The sequence below is a fragment of the Myotis davidii genome, unplaced genomic scaffold (assembly GCF_000327345.1).
Source record: "Myotis davidii unplaced genomic scaffold, ASM32734v1 scaffold616, whole genome shotgun sequence".
NCBI classification, from domain to species: domain Eukaryota; kingdom Metazoa; phylum Chordata; class Mammalia; order Chiroptera; family Vespertilionidae; genus Myotis; species Myotis davidii.
The window spans coordinates 3,494,292-3,520,258 of NW_006291965.1; the positions used below are offsets into that span (position 1 = coordinate 3,494,292).

At 38.7% G+C, this 25,967-nt stretch overlaps 1 protein-coding gene across 2 annotated transcripts in view; it reads right to left on the reverse strand.

Annotated features, from left to right (window-relative positions):
* Positions 1 to 25,967, reverse strand: part of PGM5 (phosphoglucomutase 5) — a 154,467-nt gene that overhangs the window by 116,725 nt on the left and 11,775 nt on the right. The window contains exons 2-6 of one of the 2 annotated variants that reach the window (XM_015565020.1): positions 16,520 to 16,682; positions 13,270 to 13,416; positions 10,359 to 10,484; positions 7,549 to 7,739; positions 6,812 to 6,966 (exon numbers count right to left, since the gene is read on the reverse strand). In XM_015565020.1, the coding sequence (XP_015420506.1) occupies positions 6,812 to 6,966; positions 7,549 to 7,739; positions 10,359 to 10,484; positions 13,270 to 13,416; positions 16,520 to 16,682 (782 nt within the window). Of the gene's footprint in view, positions 1 to 6,811; positions 6,967 to 7,548; positions 7,740 to 10,358; positions 10,485 to 13,269; positions 13,417 to 13,499; positions 13,571 to 16,519; positions 16,683 to 25,967 lie in introns of those variants that run through there. The other variant, XM_015565021.1, reaches the window with a different exon arrangement.

The window sequence follows — 25,967 nt, forward strand, 5'->3', positions numbered from 1 at the left end:
AGCTTAGATTGTGCACAGGTGGGGTCCCTTGGCCTGACCTGTGCCCTCTCGCAACCCGGGACCCCTTTGGGGATGTCAGAGAGCCAGTTCCAGCCTGATTCCCGCAGGCCAGGCCAAGGGACCCCACTGGTGCATGAATCCATGTACCGGGCCTCTAATATATGTATATAGTTGTATAACAATGTTGTGTAGCTACTGCCATAATTAAGATATAGAACATTTTTATCAGCCCAAACCAAAGAGTTACCTCATGGCTCTTTGCAACAGTAAATGTGTGATAATAAACAAGTAATCTTTTCTGTCAAAGAAGGGAGTTTAGGCAACTGTCATTTTGGTTCAAGATTTTGACTTGCAGCTCCCCTGGGGGCCGCCATTTTGAAATGGCAAAGATCTACCCCTCCCTTTTTCCTTTAAATTAGCCAGTCCCACAAGACTGTGAGCCTAAACTCTGACCAATTAAGAGTGAGGGACAGATGACGGGCGTCAGACATAAAAGACTGAGCAGACAGCTGCTCAGGGTGTATGCTGCCAGGCCCTGTGCCTGTGCACCTTCCTGCACGAGTAAAGATCTCTGCCTTGCTGTCTGACTCCCGAGTATCCTTGGTGTTCTGCCAGGACCCTTGGTTTTGGGGGCTCGCCTTATTTCTAATGAATGGGATTGATTTTTAAATTATATAAATATGTTAAGTCACAGGAACAAAAGAAGGTTATTTAACCAAATGGACCCTCTAAAAACTGAAACTGAGAATATGAATAAAGGTGGGCCATGAAGTCAATGTTCCCATTGGAGAGCAACTGCATGTCACTTAGTTCTGTGCTCTAGACTGCATGCCACTGAAATCCCTGCTTAAAAGGTCTTTCATCCTCCCTCCCCCAGGGTGGTGTTAAGGGCTTCGGCTTCTGTCAGCACTAGCTGGTTCTCCCCATGGCCACAGTGCCTTGGCACAGGCCTAGGAGGCTGCATCAGTGGGAGGGCTGAGAATAAGGTCCTGGACACCCTGACATCAACCATGCCTTCCTAGAGACATTACAGTGGCAGAGTCCTTGCCAACATAGCAGGCAAGAGAGAATGAGTCCTAGGAGAATTAACAGCTTTCTGCGATTATGAGTCCTAAAGTATAGCATAAGTTTTTTAAATTTTGCCCATACTTCTTGAACCAGATTATTAAGTTACTATTATTGAATTATTTTTAGTAAACCCCTTTTGATGGTGCCATCTCTTTTCTGCCTTGACCTTGACTAAATTGGCTACAGAGAATTTCAGGGCAGTAACTCCTATGATAAATGTTTTTGTTTTTTCCCCTTTGAAAAAAATTTTAATACAGGATACACTTGAACATATTTATCTGCTATGGCAAAATAATTCACATCCTATAGCAAAAGCAATGTATGGAGAGGCTAATTAAATATTAGCTTATCTTTCTCCCACTACCTTAGTCTGGCATGACTGATCTTAGAGACAAAACAGCACAGATCTAAAGGATGCAGTAAGGACGGAGGTCATCACAGACCAGTCAATACTTACATGCTTGCAGGATTAACACTGTCTGGATTCCAAAGACCAGCTAAATATGTTCAAGATAAAGCTACAGTACATATTTCAGACTGAGGGTTTGTAACAAATAGCTATAGACTACATTCTGAAAAATAAGTATTTTCACATGTGTTACCGACCATTTCTGAACTCAGCAACATAGCCAGGCCCAGCTGCATCATTCTGATACTTGGTTCCTACCCATAACCTCCACAGAGAATCCTTCCCTGGCTACTCCATTTAAGCAGGATATTCCATACCACCAGTTATTACACCAGTTATTATTTCCCATGAGCATGTGTTACAATTTACAATTACAAAAATATATATATTTTTTTTTTCTTTACTTGTTACTGTCTGTCTTCTCCATGACTCTAAGTTCCACCAGATCAAGGGACTATGTCTAGGACACAAAAATCCCTTCATAAATAATTCTTGTGTAAGTGGTGAACAACAGGGGTAGCACACAAAGCAAAGACAAGGTAGAAGAGCATTAATTCCCTTCACCACCATATATATTTGTGTTGCCTCCCTTATAGTCAAAACAACATTTTAGATCTGGCTCCCTTGCAGTATATCCAAGGATGCTAGCTTCTTTGAGGCTGTAAATATCTCTAATGAGGGCTCTAGTCTGCATGTGTTTGCCTTGTTTTACACAGCATTTGGCAGAGCCCCAAGCACAGATGGGCGCTTCATAAATATTATTGTAAGATAACACACAGGATTATTTAATACCTCCCCGTGGGGTGGAGATAGGCCTCAGTCCACAAATGTATTCTGAATGTGCTTTACTTCTCAAATCATTTGAACCAAAATGATTTCAGCAACATAGACTCATCTGCAACCACAAATCAGACATATTCAGAATGACAAAGCCCCAAAAGAATGTCATTTTCAAGGCTAAAACTGTATTATCCTGTGTGAATGGAATCCTTGTTTTAGTGACACAGGGTAGAAATAAAAGACACTGTAAAGGTAGAAGTGAAAGACACTGAAAGTCTTTCCTCGGGGAACAATGATTATCTGTTAACAATAAAAGTTTGTCTGAATAATTCATCAGTTTCAAGGGTGTGGGCCCCCCTTATTCTAGAATTCCAGGAGGTTAGGCAAATGCACCATTTAATGTTTCCCAACTACTCAGTTGTCATTCTTCCAGTGCCTGGCAATTCTGGGCACATTCCTGACTTTATTAATGTTTTAAAAAAAACCTACATAGGAAACCACTGTTAAAATTTTGAAACTGCATTTATTTTACATAGGAAGAAAGAAGCTTAGAAAGTGTCCATCATGAGCATCCACCTGGGAGCTACAGAACAGATCAAATACCCAAAACAAATCACCACATCAGAGCCCCACAGAATTCTGAATCTCAACCAGCAAGCATGAATAATCCTTTTAAATGGTCACTTACATATCAGAACAAGTCCTTTGTGAAATCTCGAAGCAAGGCTTCTGGTTTCTGACTGAAACAGATTTATTGGGAAGGGGGATAAAGTGAAATCAAGAACTACTGGGAAATTTTCACCAAAAAAGAGGACAAATGGTTTTTGTTGTCAGAATGAAACCAGCCTCTCCTGAAGCCAGGGTTTGAAAAGTTGCTGGCTACCCTACAGGAAAGTTGGGTAGTATTCTCAATAGGTTTTTTAGGGATCATCCTAATCAAGTTGTAGTTACTGGGCAGATGCAATAGCAAATTAAATCAGAAGACCTGCCCTACCCAGTCTGGCTCAGTGGATAGAGCGTCGGCCTGCGGACTGAAGGGGCCCCGGGTCGATTCCGGTCAAGGGCATGTACCTTGGTTGCGGGCACATCCTCAGTAGGGGGTGTGCAGGAGGCAGCTGATCATCTCATTGATGTTTCTAACTCTCTATCCCTCTCCCTTCCTCTCTGTATAAAAAAAAATCAATAAAATATTTTTTTTTAATCAGAAGACCTAGTTACAAATCCTGGGTCCTTTCTTATTAGCTGTGCAACCTTATGCAAGTCACTTAATCTCTCTGATACTTGATTCGACATCGTTAACATTGGCCTAGCCAATTACCACACTATTATTGCAAAGATCAAGTGAGATCAAATGTATCAAAGACATTCTAAATTATAAGATTCTGTATAAGTGGAAGGTTATTATTAACTACACTCCTACATGATGTTAAATTAACTTACATAACACTCAGGATGTATATAATTCTGGGTTCTTAGTTTCTAAAGATGGTTCTACTTTTGCCTGTTCTCTACAGTTTTACTGAATCTTTTTTTTTTTTAAAGAAAGGGCATAAGCAAAGGCCAATAGAAAAAAAAAAACATAACACAAAACAACAACAACATAGAATCATATACCCTTCTCTTTGGTGCTGCTAGGCAAGAATTTTAAACTGAGGTGGATCATCATGGACTTGATATCACTATCACCTGAGGAAAAGAAATAAAGTAGGGGACATCCAAAAGGTGTGTGATTATTTTCCCATCTTTTGGAAGAATACAAGATCAGTTTACAAAAATTTGTTGTATATCTAATTACTAGCAGCAAAACACTGGACAATTAAATCCATTAAACTATTCCATTTACAATAACATTAAAATACATAAAAATACTCAGGAATAAATTTAAAGAAAAATTAGGTAAGACCTCTACACTAAACTACAACACATATGTATGAAAAAGTAAACTCAAATGTATGTATGAGAAATTAATTAAAACTAAATAAATTAAAAGACATACCACATTCCTGGACTGGAAATCTCAGTATTATTAAAATGCAATGTTTCCCAAATTGCTCCATAGATTTAACACAATCCCAATCAAAATCTCAAACAGGCTTTTGTAAAAATTGACAAGTTGATACTAAAATGTATACAGAAATGCAAAGGACCTAGGGCACACACTTTTTTTTTATTGGACAAAGAAGAAAAAGTGTTGGAGGAGTCACTTGATTGCAGTATTTACTTTAAAACTTCAGTAATAAAAAAATAAATAAAACTTCAATAATCAAGACAATGTAATATTGGCATAAGAATAGACAAATAAATCAATGGAACAGAATAGAGAATCCTCTAATAAACCCACATATATATGATCAACTGATTTTTAACAAAGGTACCAAAGGAAAAGGAAATGCCTTTCAATAAATAGGGTTATAACAAATGGATATGGGGAAAAGGAAACTTTTTTTCTCCTGCCTTACACCACACACAAAAGTTGATTCAAAATCATCAAGACTTAAAAATATCAAAATTAAAACTGCAATGATTCTAGAAGAAAACAAAGGAAATAATCTTTCTGACCTTGGGGTAAGCAAATATTTCTTATAGAGAACAAAAAATTATATACTAACCAAACAAGAAAAACATAATAAATTAAAATTCATTAAAATTTAAAAATTATACACATCAAAAGATACCATTAAGAATATGAAAAGGCAAGTACCAGGCATGGAGAAAATATTTGTAATACATATATCTCACAAAAGTCTTGTTATCCATAATATATAAAGAATTTCTATAAGTCAATAACAAAAAGACAAACAACCCAATTTTTTAATTGAGCAAATACATTAAGTTACTAAAATGAACAATAAGCATATGAAAATAAGCACAACATCACTAGAGATTAAGATGATACAAATCTAAACGCAAATGAATGCATCTTATACTCACCAGGATGGTTAAAATAAAAAAGACAACACCAAATGATAATAATGATATAAAGCATCTAGAACTCTCATAGACCGCAATTAAGAGTATAAAAATGGAAAATTGTTTGGCAGTTTCTTGAAAAATTAAACATATGTCAACCTACAATCAGTATTCTAATCCTAGATATTTATCCAGGAAAAACGAAGATGTGTCCACAAAAAGACTTGTATAAAAATGCTCATCACAGCATGATTCACAATAGCTAGTGACTGAAAACAACCCAAATGTCCAGCAACAGGAGACTGGAAGACTACATTGTGATCTATTCATCCCTTGGTATACTACACAGCAACAAAAAGGAATGAACTACTAACCCATGCAATGACTTTGGAAAATACATTTTCCAAAACTCACTGAATAGTACTCTTAAGGTGACTCATCTCACTGTATGTAAATTTTACCTCATGAATAAATGAATAACACCATAAGGAAATAACCACACCAATCCAGAAGGTTGGATTCTGCAGGACAACTGGTCAGGTCTCCTCAAAAATCACTGTCAGTAAGTACAAGAGAAAAGGATTGTGCTAAATTATAAAAGACTTAAGGGACATAGCAACCAGATGCAATGTATAGTCTTGTATGATCTTCCTTTGAGCAACAAATCCATTAAAGACATTTTGAGGACTCCTGGGAGAAATGTGAATATAATCTTGGTTTTTAGATGACATAAAATATATTAATACAAAGCTGAAGATTGTTGATGGAAAAGGAAAAACAAGTTATCAGGCATTTCAAATCACTTTTTGGTATTACCAAAAAGCAATTATATGATGTATTACACATATTATATATTATGCATTTATATATGATTATAATTACTTATGTATATTATATATGTATAGAAGGAGATCCTATCCGTTTTCTATTAACATAGGTAACTCAGGGAAAGGGATATGATGTTTACATTTACTTATTTGTTGTGTCTTCTAACTTTCCAACAAGTACTGCTTCCATAATAATATATGCTGCTTGAAAATATTAGACTCTGAAATTCCTTGTTTTACAAGACAAGGTAAAAAAAAAAAAAAAAAGATGGTAGGGATGGGTAGGGCTAGGAGAAAACAACCTAACACTTGGATATACTAAGTGAATATCTGTTGGGTACATCTCATTTCTTCTCACAACAAACCTACAATTGATCATCCCTACTTTTAAAAACCTAATAAGAATACAAGCCAGCAGGTTAACATATTATCTGACCTGAAAACCCATGTTCTTTTCACACCTCACTTACATATTGTTTTATTACTAAGTAATTAATTACTAATTGTTTTATTTATGAAGTATTTATTATGTACCAGGCACTCTGTTAAATGTTTTACATGAAACACCTCTCTCCTACCTCATAACAATCTATGTAAGGATGATACTATTATTATCCTCATATCCCCACAACTAAGAAGTGACAGGATCAAGAATCAAATTCAGCCCACCTGGTTCTACATTTTCCTACCCAGGAATTTGTCTCTAAGTTCCACAAGTTCCCAACAGAGGATGGAAAAATGAGTCATCGCTAGCGGGAAAGCAAACGTTGATATCAGGGCCTACCAAGAAGTTTTTCACAATGATATCCTTGCTTACCTGTCCAGGGCAGTGCTGGTGGGCATACTCCTCCCAAACCCTCGGACCCCCATCTGACGGAAATATGGAATGCAAGAGAGGTTGGCAGCAATGATGGCCAGGGAGTCAGAAGGGCTCACAAAGAAGCCATTTTGGCCTAGGATCATGTAACGATCCTGTGGGAAAGAATGTATGAAAATGATCAGACAGAGGCAACTGCCACTAGCAGCCCATATTCATAATCACCACTTTACTGCCATCATATATTTAAAACAACTTGAATAAGGCAAAAGAGGGCATGGGAAACCTCCTTTTAAATCTTTGAATATTGTAGGCCCCAAGATCTTGACGCAACTAAGAATGTGTCACACCTGTTGAAATGTGGATGGCTACCTCAGTTTTCGGTAGCCTCCATATCCTAATTCACATAGTCCCCCAAACATAATGGAAAACAGGGGTGACAGCTAAACCAGCTGGTTCCTTAACATGGTGCTTTCAACAAAACCAGCCATAAATAAAGATTTATTGCATGAATATTTTTTTAAAAGAAATAACCTTTTCATAACGTAATGTTTACCAGGAATTAAGAACAGTAATGGCTAAGTTGCTTATTAAACAGAAGAGCATACACAGTGCTAGTTAGAGTTCATATGCCCCATACATGTCGGCCCCAGATGGGTTCATTAATTCTCTGGTTTCCAATGCTTGGCTCACTAACGTGGCAAAAGGGTCAGCAGGCAAAAAACATTTCTATTTACCCCATCAGCATCAAATGCAGCTCCAAATCCATATTCCCCTCCTTTCATAGCTTCCAGAAGGGTCGTTGCATATGTCAGGTTTGGATCAGGATGCTGCCCGCCAAAATCTTCCAGGGGAACACAGTTAATTGCAGAATTGGCTGGGGCTCCTAGCTCATCACACAGGACTTTTCTCACATAGGGTCCCATAACTAAAAAAAAGATACACAGCAATGTAAAATCTTTGCAGAACCCCCACCATCACCACCACCACCAAGAGTATTTTATTAGAACAAGGATGACTTTTAGTAACAACAAATATATATAAATTCTACCAGCTTTCTCAAGATACAACAAGAATAATATTTACATCAATTACTATTCACTGAGCATCTACTACGTGCCAGTTAGCTTGTTAGGCACAGAGAAGATCTATTTAATAATCAAGTTATATAAAACTTTTCTCCAAAACTTTTCCAAACTTTTGTCAGAAAGAAATCAACTATATAATAATGATTCACTGTCTTTTGCTTTTTATGTATTAAAAGCTTTAGCTAAATATATGCAAAAGCACTAAAAGGCTCTAGCGATGTTCTTTATCTCTGCAATTGTTGTAACTCTGCCAAGTGTATAATTAAACACTGTAGACCACTGAAGCATATAAAACTAGCCACATTTTATAAAATAAATGCTGATGAATAGAGTTTTCCAGTTAAACACGTATTTATGGATTGCCTAACATGAAATTCTCATAGAAATGGAGGGGATCATATTCAAGGGACTCAAAGCACATGGTTCCTGCATTGCTGGGTTCTTAATCTAGTAGTGGGATGAGTCAAATCTACAGGTGAGCAACTACAATGGTAAGACAAGCACAATTCATGTGTATTTATAAAATCATCATATCAAATGGCTTAAGAAAAACAATGACCACAGGTAAGGCTTCCAGAAGGAGGCAGCATTTCTGCATGGACTTGAAGGAAGAACATAAATTTGATAGGGGTGAGGAAGAAGATGCCATCCAAATGAAAAGAACATTATCAGTAAGGAAATAGAGCCTAAGACAGAATACACAGCATGTTTGGAGACCAGCAGGTAATTCTGTTAACTGAAATTTATGAAAAGGATTGCTTTCCATTTATTCTCCATTAATATAATACAAATCTCAAATAGTGAGGCAGCTCTTCATTTTTCTTGCCCAACACTCATTTCCCCTTCCTTTAGTAGCAACATTTTGGGTTTCCTTGGAAGAGCTTACCCCTTTCCCATCTCAGTTCATGTGATCTGGGTATGGCTAAGTCCCACTTCTCCAAAAGCTGGGGAGGTGACTGAGATCTGCCCAATCAGTGTCCTTCATTCCTCTGCCAGAATGATGATTCAGAGATGGGCATACAGCTAGGCAGTGAGGCTCAAACCCAGAATTATTACTCAAACTATTTAGAAAGAGAAGCTTTCTTTCCTCTGGCCAGATAATGCTAAGGAAAGAACCTGAATGATCCTTTCCTGTGAATATGACCAGCCTAATTGGAAGAACAAAACAGCCCAGATAGAAGGCCTTAGAGTCCATGGAGGATAAGCTCCACACATGGGCTCAGAGAGCCCAACAGATTTTTAGTGCCTCACTCCTAAACATGTCAGAGAGCCAAGGATCACCAACTTTTGAGGAATGTATTTAACATGAGACTAAAACAGAGTAAAGAGCAATCTGAAGGAAACAAAAACTATACAGAGAAGAAAACTTCTAAAATATGTGTCAGTAATCTATACTAATAAAAGGGTAATATGCTAATTAGGGAGGACATCCATCGAGGGGAGGGGGGAGGGGGAGGGGGATGAAGGGGGAGGGAGAGAAAGGAAGGAAATCATCCAAGAAGTAATTCAAAATTATTTCCCAGAATAAAAGGGTATAATTTTCCAGATTAACAGGATCCATCTCATACTGCCTGACTCTTTCAGTGGCTGAGTCTTATGGGCAATGGGCAGGGCTTAGGGTGCCCTGTGCCTTCTGCTGAGTGGGCCCAGGCATGGTACTGGTGGCAGCCAGCCACGATTAGCAGTGTGGCTTCTCCCACGCACTTCCAGGCCTAGCACACGTAGCTAGCTACCAACCTTGAATCACTTTGTAGCTCCTACCAGGTAGCACCAGGCCAGTTACAGGCAGCAGCTGATTTCGGCCTGTACTGGAGCAGTTCCCAAGAGGCCCCAGAACCAACACACCTCGTGGCTGGCTTCAGACCACAAGAAAGCACTGTCCAATTAGCTCCACAAGCAGCACCTCCAAACAGTGGTCTCGGCAGGCACCAGAGCCCACTGGGGCAAATCCCACTCTATAGGGTCAGCCTGAGCACAGCAGCTCATACATACCCTGTGGTCATGGCCAGTCTTCACAGCCAGTCAGCCTGATGGTTAACACCACCCACTGTTGTGCCAATAGCAATCAAGGCTCATCTACAACAGGAGAGCACACACAACCCACACAAGGAACACTCATGGAACACCAGGCTCAATGATCAGGGAGACTGTGTGCCACTGGTCCCCACAGGTCACCTAGTACGTAAGGCACCCTGCCAAAACCAGGTAGAGCAGATCTACTTTATTAGGAGAAAACACAGTGTGACAGCAGACTTATTTGTTCAAGTTTTGTTTTCATTTGCATCAAACAAAAGGAATTAGAGCCCTGAAGTTTACCAGAGCATTCCACATAACTGAAAATACATATGTTGTATGAATACCTACAAACACACCATTCCTCATAATACCAGAAACCCCACATGGGTCAAGATCTCCTTAACATTTCTTGCCCACCAAATGGTAAAAGTCCCCAAGCTTACCTCCATGCATAGCATCAACTCGGATCTTCAGTTGGCCAGGCCCAGCTAGCAAACTTTTGATGGCATTAAAGTCAAAGATGGTCCGAAGGAGATTGAGATAGATATCCACTGGGTCCACTATCTCCACTAAGGATAAAAAAGCAAAGGAAAACTGTGACCATGAAGAAGACTTGGAAGTATAAAAATGAATTACTACCCTAATATATGGATCTCTAATCATAATCCCATCATAACCCCACACATTACGTGGGAAGCCAGGTGTCCATTTACAGACAAAATCACAAATTAAGACACATTAAAATGTTATAAACTTTTCAGGTTACATGGATATAAATAGCATCAAGTTTTAAATTCTCCTTTGCAAGTAAAAAATCAACCACAAGAATAAAGTAGTTAAAACTGTGTCCTTTTTCTGCCACCTTCCCCAAAAAACTGTGCCCACCTCAGTGCTGAAAGGCATCTTGGCATACTCAGTGGGCTCTCCTATGGGGTTGGCCAAAGAATGACTCAGCTGGCATGAAACAAATCAAGGAGTGACCTCAGCAGTGACTCCTATTTTCCAAATGCCATTGTGCCAAACAGACTCAGGTTCGAAATTAAGGATGAGGGGTATATTCCTGAGTTTGTGTGAAGTCTCTTGTGTGCCCAATCTAGTACCAATTCAAGGGTGAGTGCCAGATATGAGAAATCCTCATCAAACACAAATGTACTCCAGTGTCCAATACCCCCCAATGACCAGGAGTCCAAAGCACGTCTTTTCCATTTATTTGACAAATAAATAAAACCGGAATACATTACATTTTTCAAACTTAGTGATCATTACATAATAATACTCAGAAAGTACTTATCCTAGAAAAGTTCCTACTTGACTTTTAGACACTAAGATTTTGTTCATGAGGCTAACTCTTTAAATTCGTTAATTCTGAAACTTACATGTGTTGTTTTTCAAAGTTTTCAAACACATGCTTCTTTGGAATCCTGAAATACCTAAACATGCACTAAGAATATTAGCAATCCACCTTTAATAATTTTCAGTAAACCCACATGCCATATTTAATGGAAGAGATTTTAATATGTTACATGAAACTCTCTTCCTCTGGTCAAATATGCAAAATTATTTTTCCTTGCACTTAGATCAATGTACTATGTAAGTCCATTCAAATATAATGTCATTACTTTTAAAGAACACAGTTCTTAATCACATTTTGACAGGGAGAAGATACTAATCCTTAAAATAAATTAATTAAAAATTAATCTATATGAATTTAACACCTAAAAATGGTTAAAATGATAAACTTTGTTATATATATATCCTATAAAATAAAGAGCTAATATGCTAATTAGACTGAACAGCAGAATGACCAACTGGACGAACTTCTGGATGAAGCCAAGGCTGTGAGGGGCTGCAGGGGGCGGCCAGGGCTGTGAGGGCCGAGCCCCTTGCATGAATTTCGTGCATCAGGCCTCTAGTATAACCACAACAAAATATTAATCTATAAAATAAAAAGTCATGTATTGAATATAGTAAAAATTTTACTCATTCTAAAGTATAGAATAATGTTTTGGCAATTTCAATCTGGTACTTTAATTCTTAAACCACTTGCCTAGATACATTTGTATTTAGAGCAGATAACACATAGTACCAAACAGAAATGTAAAAAACAAGAAAACAAGTAGAATTCAGTGAAATTTAGAAGTTCAGTCCACAAAGTTCATGCTCTTGATCCTTTAAGGTGAAATGCCAAGGATTTATTTGTTTCCAATTAACCTAAGCCCTGCTCAACATTTAAAACAGCAAGAACATACCACAACAATTATCCCAAACAATTATGTGCACATGCTTTTGGGGAGCCAGGGAATCTCTCTACCACTTCCTGGTATCCATAGCATTTTTTTAAAAAAACTCATCAAATTAGCAATGTGGCTGCAGCAATGGACATGAATCTGAGTTCGTCAAAGACCTGGTCTCTTGAACAACTAAATAAAATTATGAAGATACAATCAATCAATCAATAAAACTTTTTCTTGATGGAAATGCCTGATTTTTCTCAGTCATCTTATTGCCCAGTTCTTCCAAACCTAGTGTGGGGGGGGGTGTACATGTGCATGCACACGTGTGTGCACCCCTACACGCACACACACACTGATTTGACATGCTCCCAACTAGATTAATAAAAGCAGGCTTCCAGTAAGTATCACATGGCTTTGCATTGATTTCTGATACGTAAACAATTAACTCAAAATCTTTCAAGAAAAATGTAATAGAGTTGGCCCAAAAATGTGATCCTTGAACAGTTCATTTCAAGCTCTCCTGACCCTACAATACCATGTTGCTATGAACCAGGTATTTCATCTTTTTAGCTAAGTCAAACAATATCATTCTGGTTCTCTAATTTTTGAACCACTTGCCTAAATCCATTAGGTACTTGTTGAATTTGTAAAATTTCCTAACACAGAGTTGGTAGAGAGCAGATAATCAGTAATTGTTCATTGAATCAAGATGAACTGCATGGTTCTATCTTCATGGGAAATTATAGCCTCACTACCATGCTGGGTCTCCCATTTATTATCTACGGTATTTGGGCATCTCCACTTTAAGTGCTAGAAAAGCAAAGACAACTTTCCACAATTCACATCCTATTCTTGGAATAATGAAAAAGTGTCAGCCCTGAAACTTTCCCTATGTGGAAAATGATGGAGAATTTGGAAAGTGGTTTTTGAAAGTTGCCAGTTCTGAATATCTTGGCTGTTCTCATTTTCCTCTACACTACATTCAGATTATATATATTTATCAAGCGTCACTCCAAAGATTGATACTTCAATCACTTTCCCATGTACACTGCCCTGCAGAAACCAGTCAACCCACCCACGGAGTTATTCTGACTTCTTCAGAACATAATCTCTCTATTACCTCTAAATGGTTTGAATTTGTTCTCCAAGTCAAATTCTTGTCTTCCTAGTCGAGACAGGTCGATTCGAAGATCAGGACATATAGCATATTCCTCAATTGTTTTGCTGATCTGATAGATTTTGTCTGAAACAACATCTGGTGCAGGACCTAAAATTTGAAAATAATGCATCATCAAACATAAATTTATTTAAATTTGTCATTAGAGAAATATTACCTCCTCTTCTACCAACCAGGAGAAAGATTCATTTGTTCTCTAAACAATAGACAACAGTCCACAGTTCAATTATTTCTTGTGTTGTATACATCGACTGTGGAAGAAATTCAGTCAGCCTCACCTGTTCAATGGAGGTGCATAACCTACATGTTTGTTTGTTTGAATCTACTTCTAAGCTATGATACATCTTCCCTAAAAATAGTTTCACACCTGCCAGGGAGGCCCGGTTATGTAATCGGCTTTATTCAGGATATGAGACACAAACAGGATATGCATTTGACAGAAGTGAGGGATTCCGGAATTAAACTGCAGCTTCCCAAGTGCACTTAGAGAGGAAAACATATGATTTCTACTCCCAGGTCTGCTGCCTCGTGGATGTGTCAATTTACCAGGGTAAATTATTTTCCCCAACTCATACTCTCTAGTGACTCCTACGTTTTTAAAATGAATTTAACTCAAAATACCCCATACATTAATTGTAATACCACTTTAAATTAATTGAACATAAAAACAACAGTTGTCCTCCTTTAGTTTTTCTTGTCTTTTTAACTTTTATGACTTAACACAAGCCACTTTACATTTTTTGCAACAAGTCTGAAAATCAAATACATAAGTAGATTGAAAGATCTAAAATATAAATTATAGAGAAATAGATGGTAGGTAGGGAGTGAGATGTTAAGATAGCTTTGTGTATTAATTTCATTCACCAACTATATTTTAACTTTCTACTGAACACAAATTACTTATTAACTTCTTTTATATCCCAATCCTAGAGCTGCACTGTCCGATACAATAGCCACTAGCCACATGTGGCTACTGAGCACTTGAAATATGATAGTCAATTTGAGATGTTCTATGATTATAAAATACACACAAAATTTTGAAGAGTTAGTAGAAAACTATAATACATTGTATTAATAATTTTATAGTAACATGTTGAAATAATAATATTTTGGATATATTAGGTTAAATAAAATATATTACTCATTTCACCTGTTGTTTTTTTACTTTGTTTATGTGGCTATCAGAAAAATTTAAAATACATTTGTAACTCACAACCTGTTTCTATTGACAGTACTACTTTAGGGCATAACACTGTTACTGCGTCCCAATAAATGCTCATTGAACATATGAAAAGGGGTAGTCCCTAAACTCATTAAATTGTATGCATTAAATATGTGCAAGTTTTGTGTATATCAATTACACCTCAATAAAACTGGGGGTGGGAAGGAATAGCAATAGCTCCATTCCAGTAGGTGGGAAAGAATAGAGCCTAGAAAACTGTACTGACATTTTTTTTGTCATATAGAAAAAATAAGGACCACAAAGTAATAAACATATTCCTTATCAACTTTGCCCTTTTACAAAATATAAAAAGTAAATAATCTTATTTGGTTTTAGCATTTTTGATACAAAACTAATGCTCACCAGATTAAAGGATGCATAAATATCCCCATCTTCTGGACACCATAACATGTTATAGTGCTGTCTCTATCAGTTTTTAAGTCTCTATTTGAGTTTTAATGCCAGAGTACACTGCTTTTTTTAAAGTAAAACAAGTTCTACTGCATGAGATGATAATTTTCAACCAGTCACCCACATAGATAACCTCAGAGTTCATCAGCCACCTGTGTTCCTTAACAACTTCCAAGTTCCTTGACATCTTCTACTCCAATTATTTTTTTCTTCATTTTAGTTGATGCCTGGTACAGTCATAACTTAATGATGTCTCTTGAAATCCTTCCTTCAAAAATATCAAGCATGAGTATCCTTACCCCACAAATTCCTTATCTTCCTTCTATCTTACACTGTACCTCTGCTGAGCCTGCTCTTCATCACTTAATTAATCCCAGGCCATCAGTCCATTCTAGTTTCACTGGTGTCTTATTCCAGGCAGGATCCTATGATCCACCATTTGAGCAATGCCTTTGTTAGCCCAGTAACACAAGCCAACATTTATTGAAATTTACATATACCACATCTCACACTTTATATGGAATTTGGCACTCACAAAAAACAGATGAAGTGTTATTATTATCCTCAGTTTCCAAACGGGGAAACAGAAATTGGAAGAGGTGACCTTAACCAAGGTCACATAACTATTAATTGACAGAGGCTGAATTTGAATCTTAGTTGTCTGATATCAGCTCAGACACTATTAACCACCACCAGCCCTCTTGATGCTCTGCCGTGCCCACCCACCTGATCATTCCCCAAACACCTACCTGCTCCCACTGCTGACACTCCCATACATTGCCGAAGGTAGTCATGGAGTTATACAGACTGCCTTATCCTAAGAATGTGGGTTTAACTTCACCCCGGTCCTCACTTCTCAAGAATCTTCAACAAATTTCCCAGAGTACCTTTTAGAAAACATCTCCATTTATCCCAGCAGTTCTCAACCTGTGGGTCACGACCCCTTTGGGGGTCGAATGACCCTTTCACAGGGGTCCCCTAAGACCATCGGAAAACACATATATAATTACATATTGTTTTTGTGATTAATCACTATGCTTTAATTATGTTCAATTTGTAACAATGAAAATACATCCTGCATATCAGATATTTACATTACAATTCATAACAGAAGCAAAATTACAGTTTTGAAGTAGCAACAAAAATAATTTCATGGTTGGGGGTCACCACAACATGAGGAGCTGTATTAAAGGGCCGCGGCATTAGGAAGGTTCCGAATCACTGATTTATCCCAAAACCCGTCTCTATTCTTGCCTCATGATCTTAGCAGGCAACCTTTCTTCTTACTTCTTTTCGAACAGACATAGGCAACTATTCCCAAAACTTCCATTCACACCCCTCCAAGTTGCTTCTTTCCCCATAATCACTTGAGCCAATCCTTTATATTCCATTGGTTCTGTTTCTCTGGAGGACCCTGACTAATACAAGCACCTCACTAGATTTTTCTGAGCTACTTCCTCTCTGCCCTGTTTGTCAACCATCAGGAGGTCATTGTAAGACTGTGGTAACATAAAGGAGGAAAGAGATCATGATGATTAAGGCATATTCTGAACCACATACCTCCATTGGCAACATTAAACTTCACTCCAAACTCTCCCCCGGGTCCTCCAGGGCAGTGGCTGGCTGTCAGGATAATTCCACCAGCTGCCTTGATCTTTCTGATAATGCAGGAAACAGCAGGTGTCGACAAGATGCCATTCTGTCCAATAATCAGTCGTCCAATCTAGACCAGCCAGGAAAAAAAAAAAATCAATCCTAATACATGGGATTGAAGTACATTTCAACAGGAAAGTGCCCCAGGCTCTACTAACACACAGTAAATCACCTGGCCAAAGGAACTGAGTGGGCAGGTGTGAGGGGAGAGGGAAAGAAGACAGAGCTTGGGTATTGTCTCTTCTGCCCAATGTCTCCAAGACCATTTGAGACACCCATATCTAGCAGTCAATTATTAATCTGTAAATTAGAACTGTCTCATTGATCTTCAGTAGCTTGAAACATCTGCTTTTGATGACCAAAGGGTTAGTTTGCACCACACAAGAAGTTCTTAGTTGCTGGCTCCAAAGATGGACATTAACATGCTAGAAATTACAAGAAAAAAAGAAATGGAGCATTTCTATGCTTCATCTCATTCTCTGCCTCAGCATAAGTTCACAAAGGAGGGGACCTGATTTATATAGTCTTGTTGTCAGTGGGCATATTTTAACTGGACTTGGAACAACCCTCTTCTGAAGGCAGGAAGTCTAGACCTGGTGGCTGCTGTGCTGAGGATGTTGGGGACACTACCCAATCGTGTGCGAGGCAGAGATCTTTAAGTCATCCATTAGTGTGGCCAGACTTTTTCTAAAGCTATAAAACTAACTTTTAAAAAAGAATACAGCTCTGCAGAGTATTACTTGGTATGCTTTGTTTTAAATTAGGACCCATTGTCATCCAATCCAGCAGCTCTCAAATTTTGCTACAAATTAGAATCACTAATGAAGCCTAGAAAATTCGCCTTACTCTAATTCACCATACTGCATCCCAGTCTAATTATATTGGAACCTTTGGGAAGAAGGGAGGTATCCAGGAATTTGTAGTTTTGGGGGTGATTCCAATGCTCAAACAAGCTATGTGATCAAACCACCTCATCACTCATAGCACCAGCAGCATGAGCATCACCTAAGAGCTTGGTAGAAATGCAGAATTTCAAGGCCCACCCAAGACCTACTGAATAAGTATCAGTATCTTAACAAGATCCCCTTTCCTCCTTCCAGAAAATTCATTCGTTCATTAAAGTTTGAGAAGTATTGATGTAGCCCACAAACCAAGGCAAGCTTTAGCATCCAGCTCAACAGCAGTTAGTCTGGCATCCAAAATAGTATGGCTAGAGGTAGGTCATTGGCCAAATATGACAAGGAGGGAAGATACAGAAAAAATATACCCTATAGAGAGCAAACACAAGAACTCCAAAAACAAAGCACTCTTGGGATGACTTAGTATGGAAAAGACCCACATACAATCTCCATTGTATATTTTTGAGTGGCTGAAGCAGCTTATAAACAAACTAGAGGGCCAGTGCACGAAATTCATGCGGGGGTGGGGGGGGTTGTCCCTCACCCCAGCTTGCACCCTCTTCAATCTGGGACCCCTCAGGGGATGTCCGACTGCTGGCTCCCAACCGCTCACCTGCCTGCCTGCTGATTGCCCTTAACCAGTTCTGCCTGCCAGCCTGATTGCCCCCTAACCACTCCCCTGCCAGCCTGATCGATGCCTAACTGCTCCCCTGCCAGCCCAATCGCCCCCAACTGCCCTCCCCTGCTGGCTCGGTCGCCCCAACTGCCCTCTCCTGTTAGTCTGGTCGCCCCTAACTGCCCTCCCCTGATGGCCATCTTGTGACCACATGGGGGCGGCCATCTTGTGCAAGGGTGTAATGGTCAATTTGCATATTATCTCTTTATTATATAGGATAAATGTAATAATAAAAATTATTGGATACTTAATAGGAAGGAAGACAGCAGAATTCTATGACAGAAAATAATGGAGTGTCAATTTTAATAACAACAATAGTAGTAATAGCTAAGGGAGCTTGGATTTTATTCTAAGTACAATGAGAATCCATCAAACGGTATTAAGCAATGTAAGTGATCTGATACCATTTACATTTTAAAAGATCATGGACTGAGCAATTCAGATGATCTTGTTAAAAAGCAAGTTCTATCTTGTCAGCAAAACATTCCCATGACTTTTCTTGTTCCCCACCAACCCAAGGTAAAGCCAAAGTCCAAGGCCCTACATGATCTGGTCCCCATGGCCTGCCATTTCCCTCCCACTCCCTGCTTCAGCCACAGTGGCTGCTTTGCTGTTCCTCAAACACACCAAGCATGATAAGGGCCTTTGCCTTCTTTTCCTCCACTTAGAGCACTCTTACCCAGGTATTCATATGCCTCCTCCCTTCTGTCCAATATAATCAGAGATAGCACTACTGACAGCTGTATATAATACAGCACCCATTAGTCCTTAATTCCCCTACAGGTCTCTGTTTACCCTGCTTTATTCTTCTGTATTACACATATTATCATCTAATATCTTCCAAATTATTTAATTTCCCACTATATATAAGTTCTAAGGACTTTGTTCAGTCACTGCTATATATTTTAAAATTCTAAAACAAACTTAGCATGTAAGTACAAGATAAATATGTTGAATGAATTGAAAAAAATGAATGAATGACGAATGAATGGCTGCTATATGGAAAATGCATTGGAGAGTAACAAGAGCAGAAGGAGAAAGATCAGATGAAAGGCTATTATAGCAGAGCTGATTGTGACTAATGTCTTGGATTAGGCTAGAGACAATAGAGATGAAGATAAGTGATTATATATGAGATATATTTTTGGAAGGAGAATGAATAGAAGACGTGTGTGGAATGAAATATGAAAAAGAGGAGCTCTGGTAGCCAACTTCCAAGATAGCTCCCAATGATCCCTTCTTCTGGAATTCATGCCTCTGGGCAGTCCCCTCCCACAATGAATGAGGCATATCTGGGTGATTAGAACACTGAAGAGGGAGAGTGTGTGACTTCCAAGGGGAGGCTGTAAATGCCTCTTCTGCCTTGCTCTCTTGGATTGTTCCCTCTGGAAGATACCAGTCAGCATGTCATGAAGACACCACACAAGAAGCTCTGTGTAGGCACCTGAATGGACAGGAACTGAACCTCCTACCAATTGCCAGCACCAACTTGCCAGCGTGGAGGTGAGCCATCTTGCAGTGTATCCTCCAGTCACCAGTCAAGCGTTCACATGACAAAGCCCCCACCAATATATGACTGTGACCTCATTAGAGTCCCCAAGTCAGAACAACCCACCTTCTGTCTCTCAAAAACTGAAAAAAATAATAAATATTTATTGTTTTAAGCCACTAAATTTTATGGTAATTTCTTGCACAGCTTTCTACCTTTAGATTTGGATGAATGCTGGTGCCGTTTATTAAGACAGGAAAGACATAGGATGATAATTACATTCATATTATTATCCAGGGCCATAATAAATAATATTCTACATGCTCTCGTTAAAATTTATTTGGTCACTCAACTCATTTTATTATTACACACAATGTAGAAGACCGTACAGATACAATAATGAATACAAGTTAGTAACTTTCCTCAAGGAGTAAGTTTGTGGATTCAAGAACCTGAAAAAGTATTTTACCTTTTATTCATTGATTTCTATATATCGTATCTTTTAGAATTAATATTCTTTTACAATTCTATAACACATCATCTGTATATTGTATTGTGTTTTCAACACCCAAAGTCAAGTCTCCTTCCATCACCATCTATTCTCCCTTTACTCTCTTCTACCTCCCCCAACTCCACTTTCTCTCTGGCACTGATGTCTGTGTCTCAGGTTTTTCTCGCTTAATTCCTTCATTTCTCTCACCAAGCCCCCAAGTCCCCTCCCCTCTGACAGCTGTCAGTCTGTTCTTGGCATCTATGAGTCTGTTTCTATTTTGTTTGATAGTTCATTTTGTTCGTTAGATTCCAGATGTAAGTGAAATCACATGGTACTTGTCTTTCTCTGACTGGCTTCTTTCACTTAGCATAATACTCTCCAGGTCCATCCATGCTACGTAAAAGGGTAAGATTTCCTCTTTTTTACAAACAAGTAATATTCCATTATGGTGATTATCAGAGGGAAAGGGTGCTGGGGGAGATAGAAGAGGGGAAAGGGCAGATAACTGGTGATGGAAGGAGACTTGACTTGGGGTGGTGAACACACAATACAATATACGGATGATGTATTATAGAATTGTACTAAAGCAGTGATGGCAAACCTATGACACGCATGTCAGAAGTGACACGCGAACTCATTTTTTTGGTTGATTTTTCTTTGTTAAATGGCATTTAAATATATAGAGTAAATATCAAAAATATAAGTCTTTGTTTTACTATGATTGCAAATATCAAAAAATTTCCATATGTGACACAGCACCAGAGTTAAGTTAGGGTTTTTCAAAATGCTGACATGCCGAGCTCAAAAGGTTCGCCATCACTGTACTAAAGAAACATATACAATTTTATTAACCAGTGTCACTGCAATAAATAAATAAATTCAATGTAAAAGTTAGTTTTAGGCCCTAACCGGTTTGGCTCAGTGGATAGAGCGTCAGCCTGCGGACTGAAGGGTCCCAGGTTCAATTCCGGTCAAGGGCATGTACCTTGGTTGAGGGCACATCCCCAATAGGGAGTGTGCAGGAGGCAGCTGGTCAATGTTTCTCTCTCATCGATGTTTCTAACTCTCTATCCCTCTCCCTTCCTCTCTGTAAAAAAATCAATAAAATATATATTTTTAAAAAATCTCCACGTGTTTCCCCCTACTCAGCCCCTTTTTAAAAAAAAGTGAGTTTTAGTGTCCCTGGCTAGCTAAGTGTGTGCACTATGTATTTCAATTTATTTCAGCCCAACATGAGGCTTGGGTCTGGCTTTCTCCCACAAATGATCCCCAAGGACTCTGGAGGCCATGGTACTTCTTGGTGTAGTATGGTTACTGCTCAGTGTAGTGAAGTCACTGATCTTGTCAGGAAGTGAGGTCACTGCTCTTCCTGAGGAGATGCCTGGGGTAGGGGACCCAGGGGTGACCTCACTTCTTCACAATGCCCAACAGAACCTGGACCCCTAGTAACAGGCAGCCACATTTTATAACTGCCACTTCCCATCTCATTTGGATAGAGACATTGGAAAGGACACCATGTTTTCATGTTGTCTCTCCCCATGTTCCGAGGCTGAGGCCTCAAAAGAGGCAATGATGAGAGTATGTTCCACAGCAGTCACTGCTGGTTCAGGGCTTAGCCTAGACACTTATTCCCTTGACACAGTTGAAGCCAGAGGTAACACAGGGAGGCCCTGGGCGGTATTGTGTGGGCCAGGGCACCACTCTGACCCTAACTGAGCAGCCCGATGTCCCCTGTGTGTGTGTGTGTGTACAGAAGGGGGGTCACACAGAAAGGGCCTGCCAGGAGCAGGAACCGGTTGGGGGTAGGGGAGGTCAGAAGCCTGGTGGACCAGTCATGTTCACACCCCAGGTCAAGGCTCACTGGGTGGAAGAGGAGTGTGGGGGGTGCCCTCTGCCCGAGGTCTATCCCAAGCCCTGAAGGTGACTCATTTCCCCTGGGTGGAGGTCTGTGCAGACACAGGGCTGGGCCTGATCCAGGAGCAGTAGGTCCAGTGGGCAGATCTCTAATGTCCATGGAGAAGGGATGGGATCCACCAATCCCAATCCACATAGATGAAGGAAGCTGAGCAGCTGCTACAGTCAGTGCATGGGTCTCTATGTGCTTACAGATAAAGACTTCAGGGATTCTTTCACATGAGATGTAGGCAAATCTTCTGCATCCAGGATCCCTCCTGTAAGGCCACATACATATGATTTCAATAGGCAGACATGCATATGTGAAAACAACATACTACATATAGAAAACCTAAAGATTCCACAAAAAATTACTAGACCTGATAAATGAATTTAGTAAAGCTGGATACAAAACAAATATCCAAAAATCAGTTGCATTTGTATACACCAATAAATATTAGTAAGAGAAACTAAGAAAATGGTATCATTTACAATTGCATCAAAATAAATAAAATACCTAAGGGTAAATTTAACTAAGGATATAAAGACCTATACTTGGAAAATTATAAGATATTGAAGAAAGAAATTGAAAAAGATACAAATAAGTGCAAGTATATACTGTGTTCATGAATAGGAAGGATTAACATCATTAAAATTTCTGTACTACCCAAAGCAACCTACAGACTCAATGCAATCCCTATCAAGATACCAATAGTATATTTCATAGAAGTAGAACAAATATTCCAAAAAGAACTTGAATAGCCACAGTAATCTTGAGAAAGAAGAAGAAAGTTGGAGGAATCATGCTCCTGATATCAAACTATACTACAAGGCCATAATAATCAAAACAGCATGGCACTGGCATAAAAACAGACATATAGATCAATGGAACAGAATAGAGAGCCCAAAAATAAATGCATGCCTTTATAATCAATTAATATTTAACAAAGGAGGCAAAAGCATACAATAAGGACAGTCTATTCAATAAATGTTGTTGAGAAAATTGGACATATATGTGCAAAAAAATGAAACTAGATCTCCTTCTTACACCATACAATGAATAAACTTAAAATGGATTAAAGAATCATTCTTAAAGATATAATCTTTAAACAGAAAGAGGTATACGTGTGTAAATATTTCCTATAGTGGTATTCATTAGGAGTGAAAAATTAAAAGCAATCTTTATATATGTCTAATAATTAAGAACCTACTAAATAAAGCATAATATATTAACTTATGGAATATTCTTCAGCCATTTAAAAGGGTAATTATAAAACTTGTGCAGCTGTGGCAGACTTGGTTTGTAGTCCACAAAAAGTTATGATCCCTTCCATAGTATAGAGTTGCTGAGGAGCAGCTGCCCAGACAGGGGCTTTATTATCTAGATGTACCCTTGCATCTAGGTGTGGCCACATGACTAGTTTTCACACTGAGTGTTAACCTAGTGTGAGAATGAGAATAGAAGTAATATGAGTTCCTGAACTAAGGGTGTGAAGAAGGATACATGCCTTTTCTACACCGCTTATTTCTCATTCCACAGACTCAATATAGGTGACCACGTGGCTCTAGGAGATGCCAGAGCCACATGGTAGAAGGAACCTGCCTTACCGGATAGACAAGAGTCTTTGCCCACCAGGAACATCCATAGTGGACTATGATGTGAATAAGAAATAACTTTGTATTATCTTTAAGGCAATAAAAATGGGGTACCTTTCAGTTTTATTTGCTATAATAGCTTATATTTTCTTTTAGTTAGCGAAGAAACACAGACAATGTTTTCATGCTAAATCAAAAATACAGAATACAAAGTCACTTTCATGCTATTACAGGAAGGTAAAATTATGTACACTTTGGGGACAGAACTTAGAAAAATACAGAAATACGTATATATGATTTATTTGTTAAGTAAAAGAGACCATAGGTAAATTTTTATCTTATTAAATTTTAATTATTTCTTTTTTTGAAAGGTTAAAGTGGAAAAATACACTTGAATAAAATTTTAACCTGAAACAACTTAGTTATAATTGAAGGTTTGACAGATTAAATTTTAGTTATCTGGAAATTTCACTTATGCAAACCTGTTCATTAACCTATAAATAGCAGGGGGGGGAAGAGGTAGTACTGGACAAAATATATAAATCTAGTTAAGAGGTACTGAGGCACAATAGTGCTGGAGAAGATAGGGGAGAATGAGTGACTGAGCTGCAAAGGAAAGATATGGAAAGTTCTGAATGTATTTGTGTCCCATGTGAATGCTTACCAAAAGGTAACCTCAGCAGAGGAGGGTTTTAAGAATCAAGCGAATAGAATGATCTGTTTTGTGAATACTAGTCATCCTCTTTTCCCAGCCACTCCTGTTATTGCCTAAGGAGCTCAGGAACACAGTGGCCCTTGTGGCAGAAGAATGTTATACATGGGCTCAGTAACATAGACTTCTAGAATTACCAAGGCCAACCTGACTACAGCCACTGCTGAGTGCCCAATCTGCTAGCAGCAGGGACCAACACCGAGTCCCTAATATGGCACCATTCCCAGGGTCATCAGTCAGTGACCTGATGGCAGGCTGATTATACTTGGACCTTTTCTATTATGGAAGCCATAGTACATTGTTCTTACTTAAACAGACACAAAAGAGAAGCACACAGCGGAGGGGAGAGTGTGAGGACAGCCCCAGAGATTGGAGTGGTATAGCCAAAGCTAGGAAATGTATCAGTCATCAGAAGCTGGAAAAAGCATGAAGTGATGCTGCCCTGGAACTTCTGCAGGGAATATGGCTCTGCTGACACCTGAATTTCAACTATCAGCCTCCAGAACTGTAAGAGAATAAATTTCTGTTATTTTAAGCCACCAAGTTTATGGTAATTTGTCAAAGCAGCCCTAGGAAACTAAAACAATATATATATAAAGGAATGCAAAATCTATATTGGTTTCCTGTGGCTGCTGCAGTTAGAAGATCTAGATATGAGTCTTAGCTCCACTTCTTACATAAGGCAAATCTCCCTGCTATGTCACCCCTTCCTTAAGCATTTAGAAGTCATGACTGGGTAGGAACAAGTTCATGCAATCACCATTATTCCTATGGTGCAATTCCCTATGATCTCTCTGGGTCTATCCTTCTAATGCGATACCAAAGCCTTTCATCAACCCTTTCACTTCACCTAGATTGTACCATTATTTGTTCCACCCATGAGTGGGCATAGGAGGTGCAGAGAGAATTAATATGCCCTTCCACATGCCGCAGACTAGTGTCTTGAGAAAGAAAAAATTTATTACACAAAGCTTTCTCTCAGCACTTTCATTTCTTTATACCAGGTACATATACAACTAATTTTGTTAATGATTCTATTTCTGATGGATCCTTCTTTTCAGAATGCTACCAACTACTCTTCTAAATTAGATTTAGTATGTTTTCAGTTTTTAATTAGCTCAAATTAAAATCCTAGCGAGCAGCAGTGTACAATTTAAACCCACAGGTTAGAATCTCAGAGTATATGCAGAATTCTGACTCCAGATGAGTTTTCTGCAGTAACTAATGAAAGCGGGACTCTTGCCCTGGCTGGCTTGGCTCAGTGGATAGAGCCTCAGCCTGAGGACTGAGGGGTCCCGGGGTCGATTCCGGCTAAGGGCACATGCCTGGGTTGTGGGCTCCATCCCCAGTGGAGGGTGTACAGGAGATGGCCAATCAATGATTATCTCTCATCATTGATGTTTCTATCTCTCTCTCCTTCTCCCTTCCTCTCTGAAATCAATAGAGAAATATATTTTTTTAAAAAAGCAGGACTCTTCATGTGTGAATTCCCTTAAATAAGACGTCCCCTTGATGATTACCTTTTCGCTTTAAGTCATTTTTTAAAAAAGAGTTCAAAAGACAGAGAAGAAAAAGTAAACATGAGATTCTTAAATGA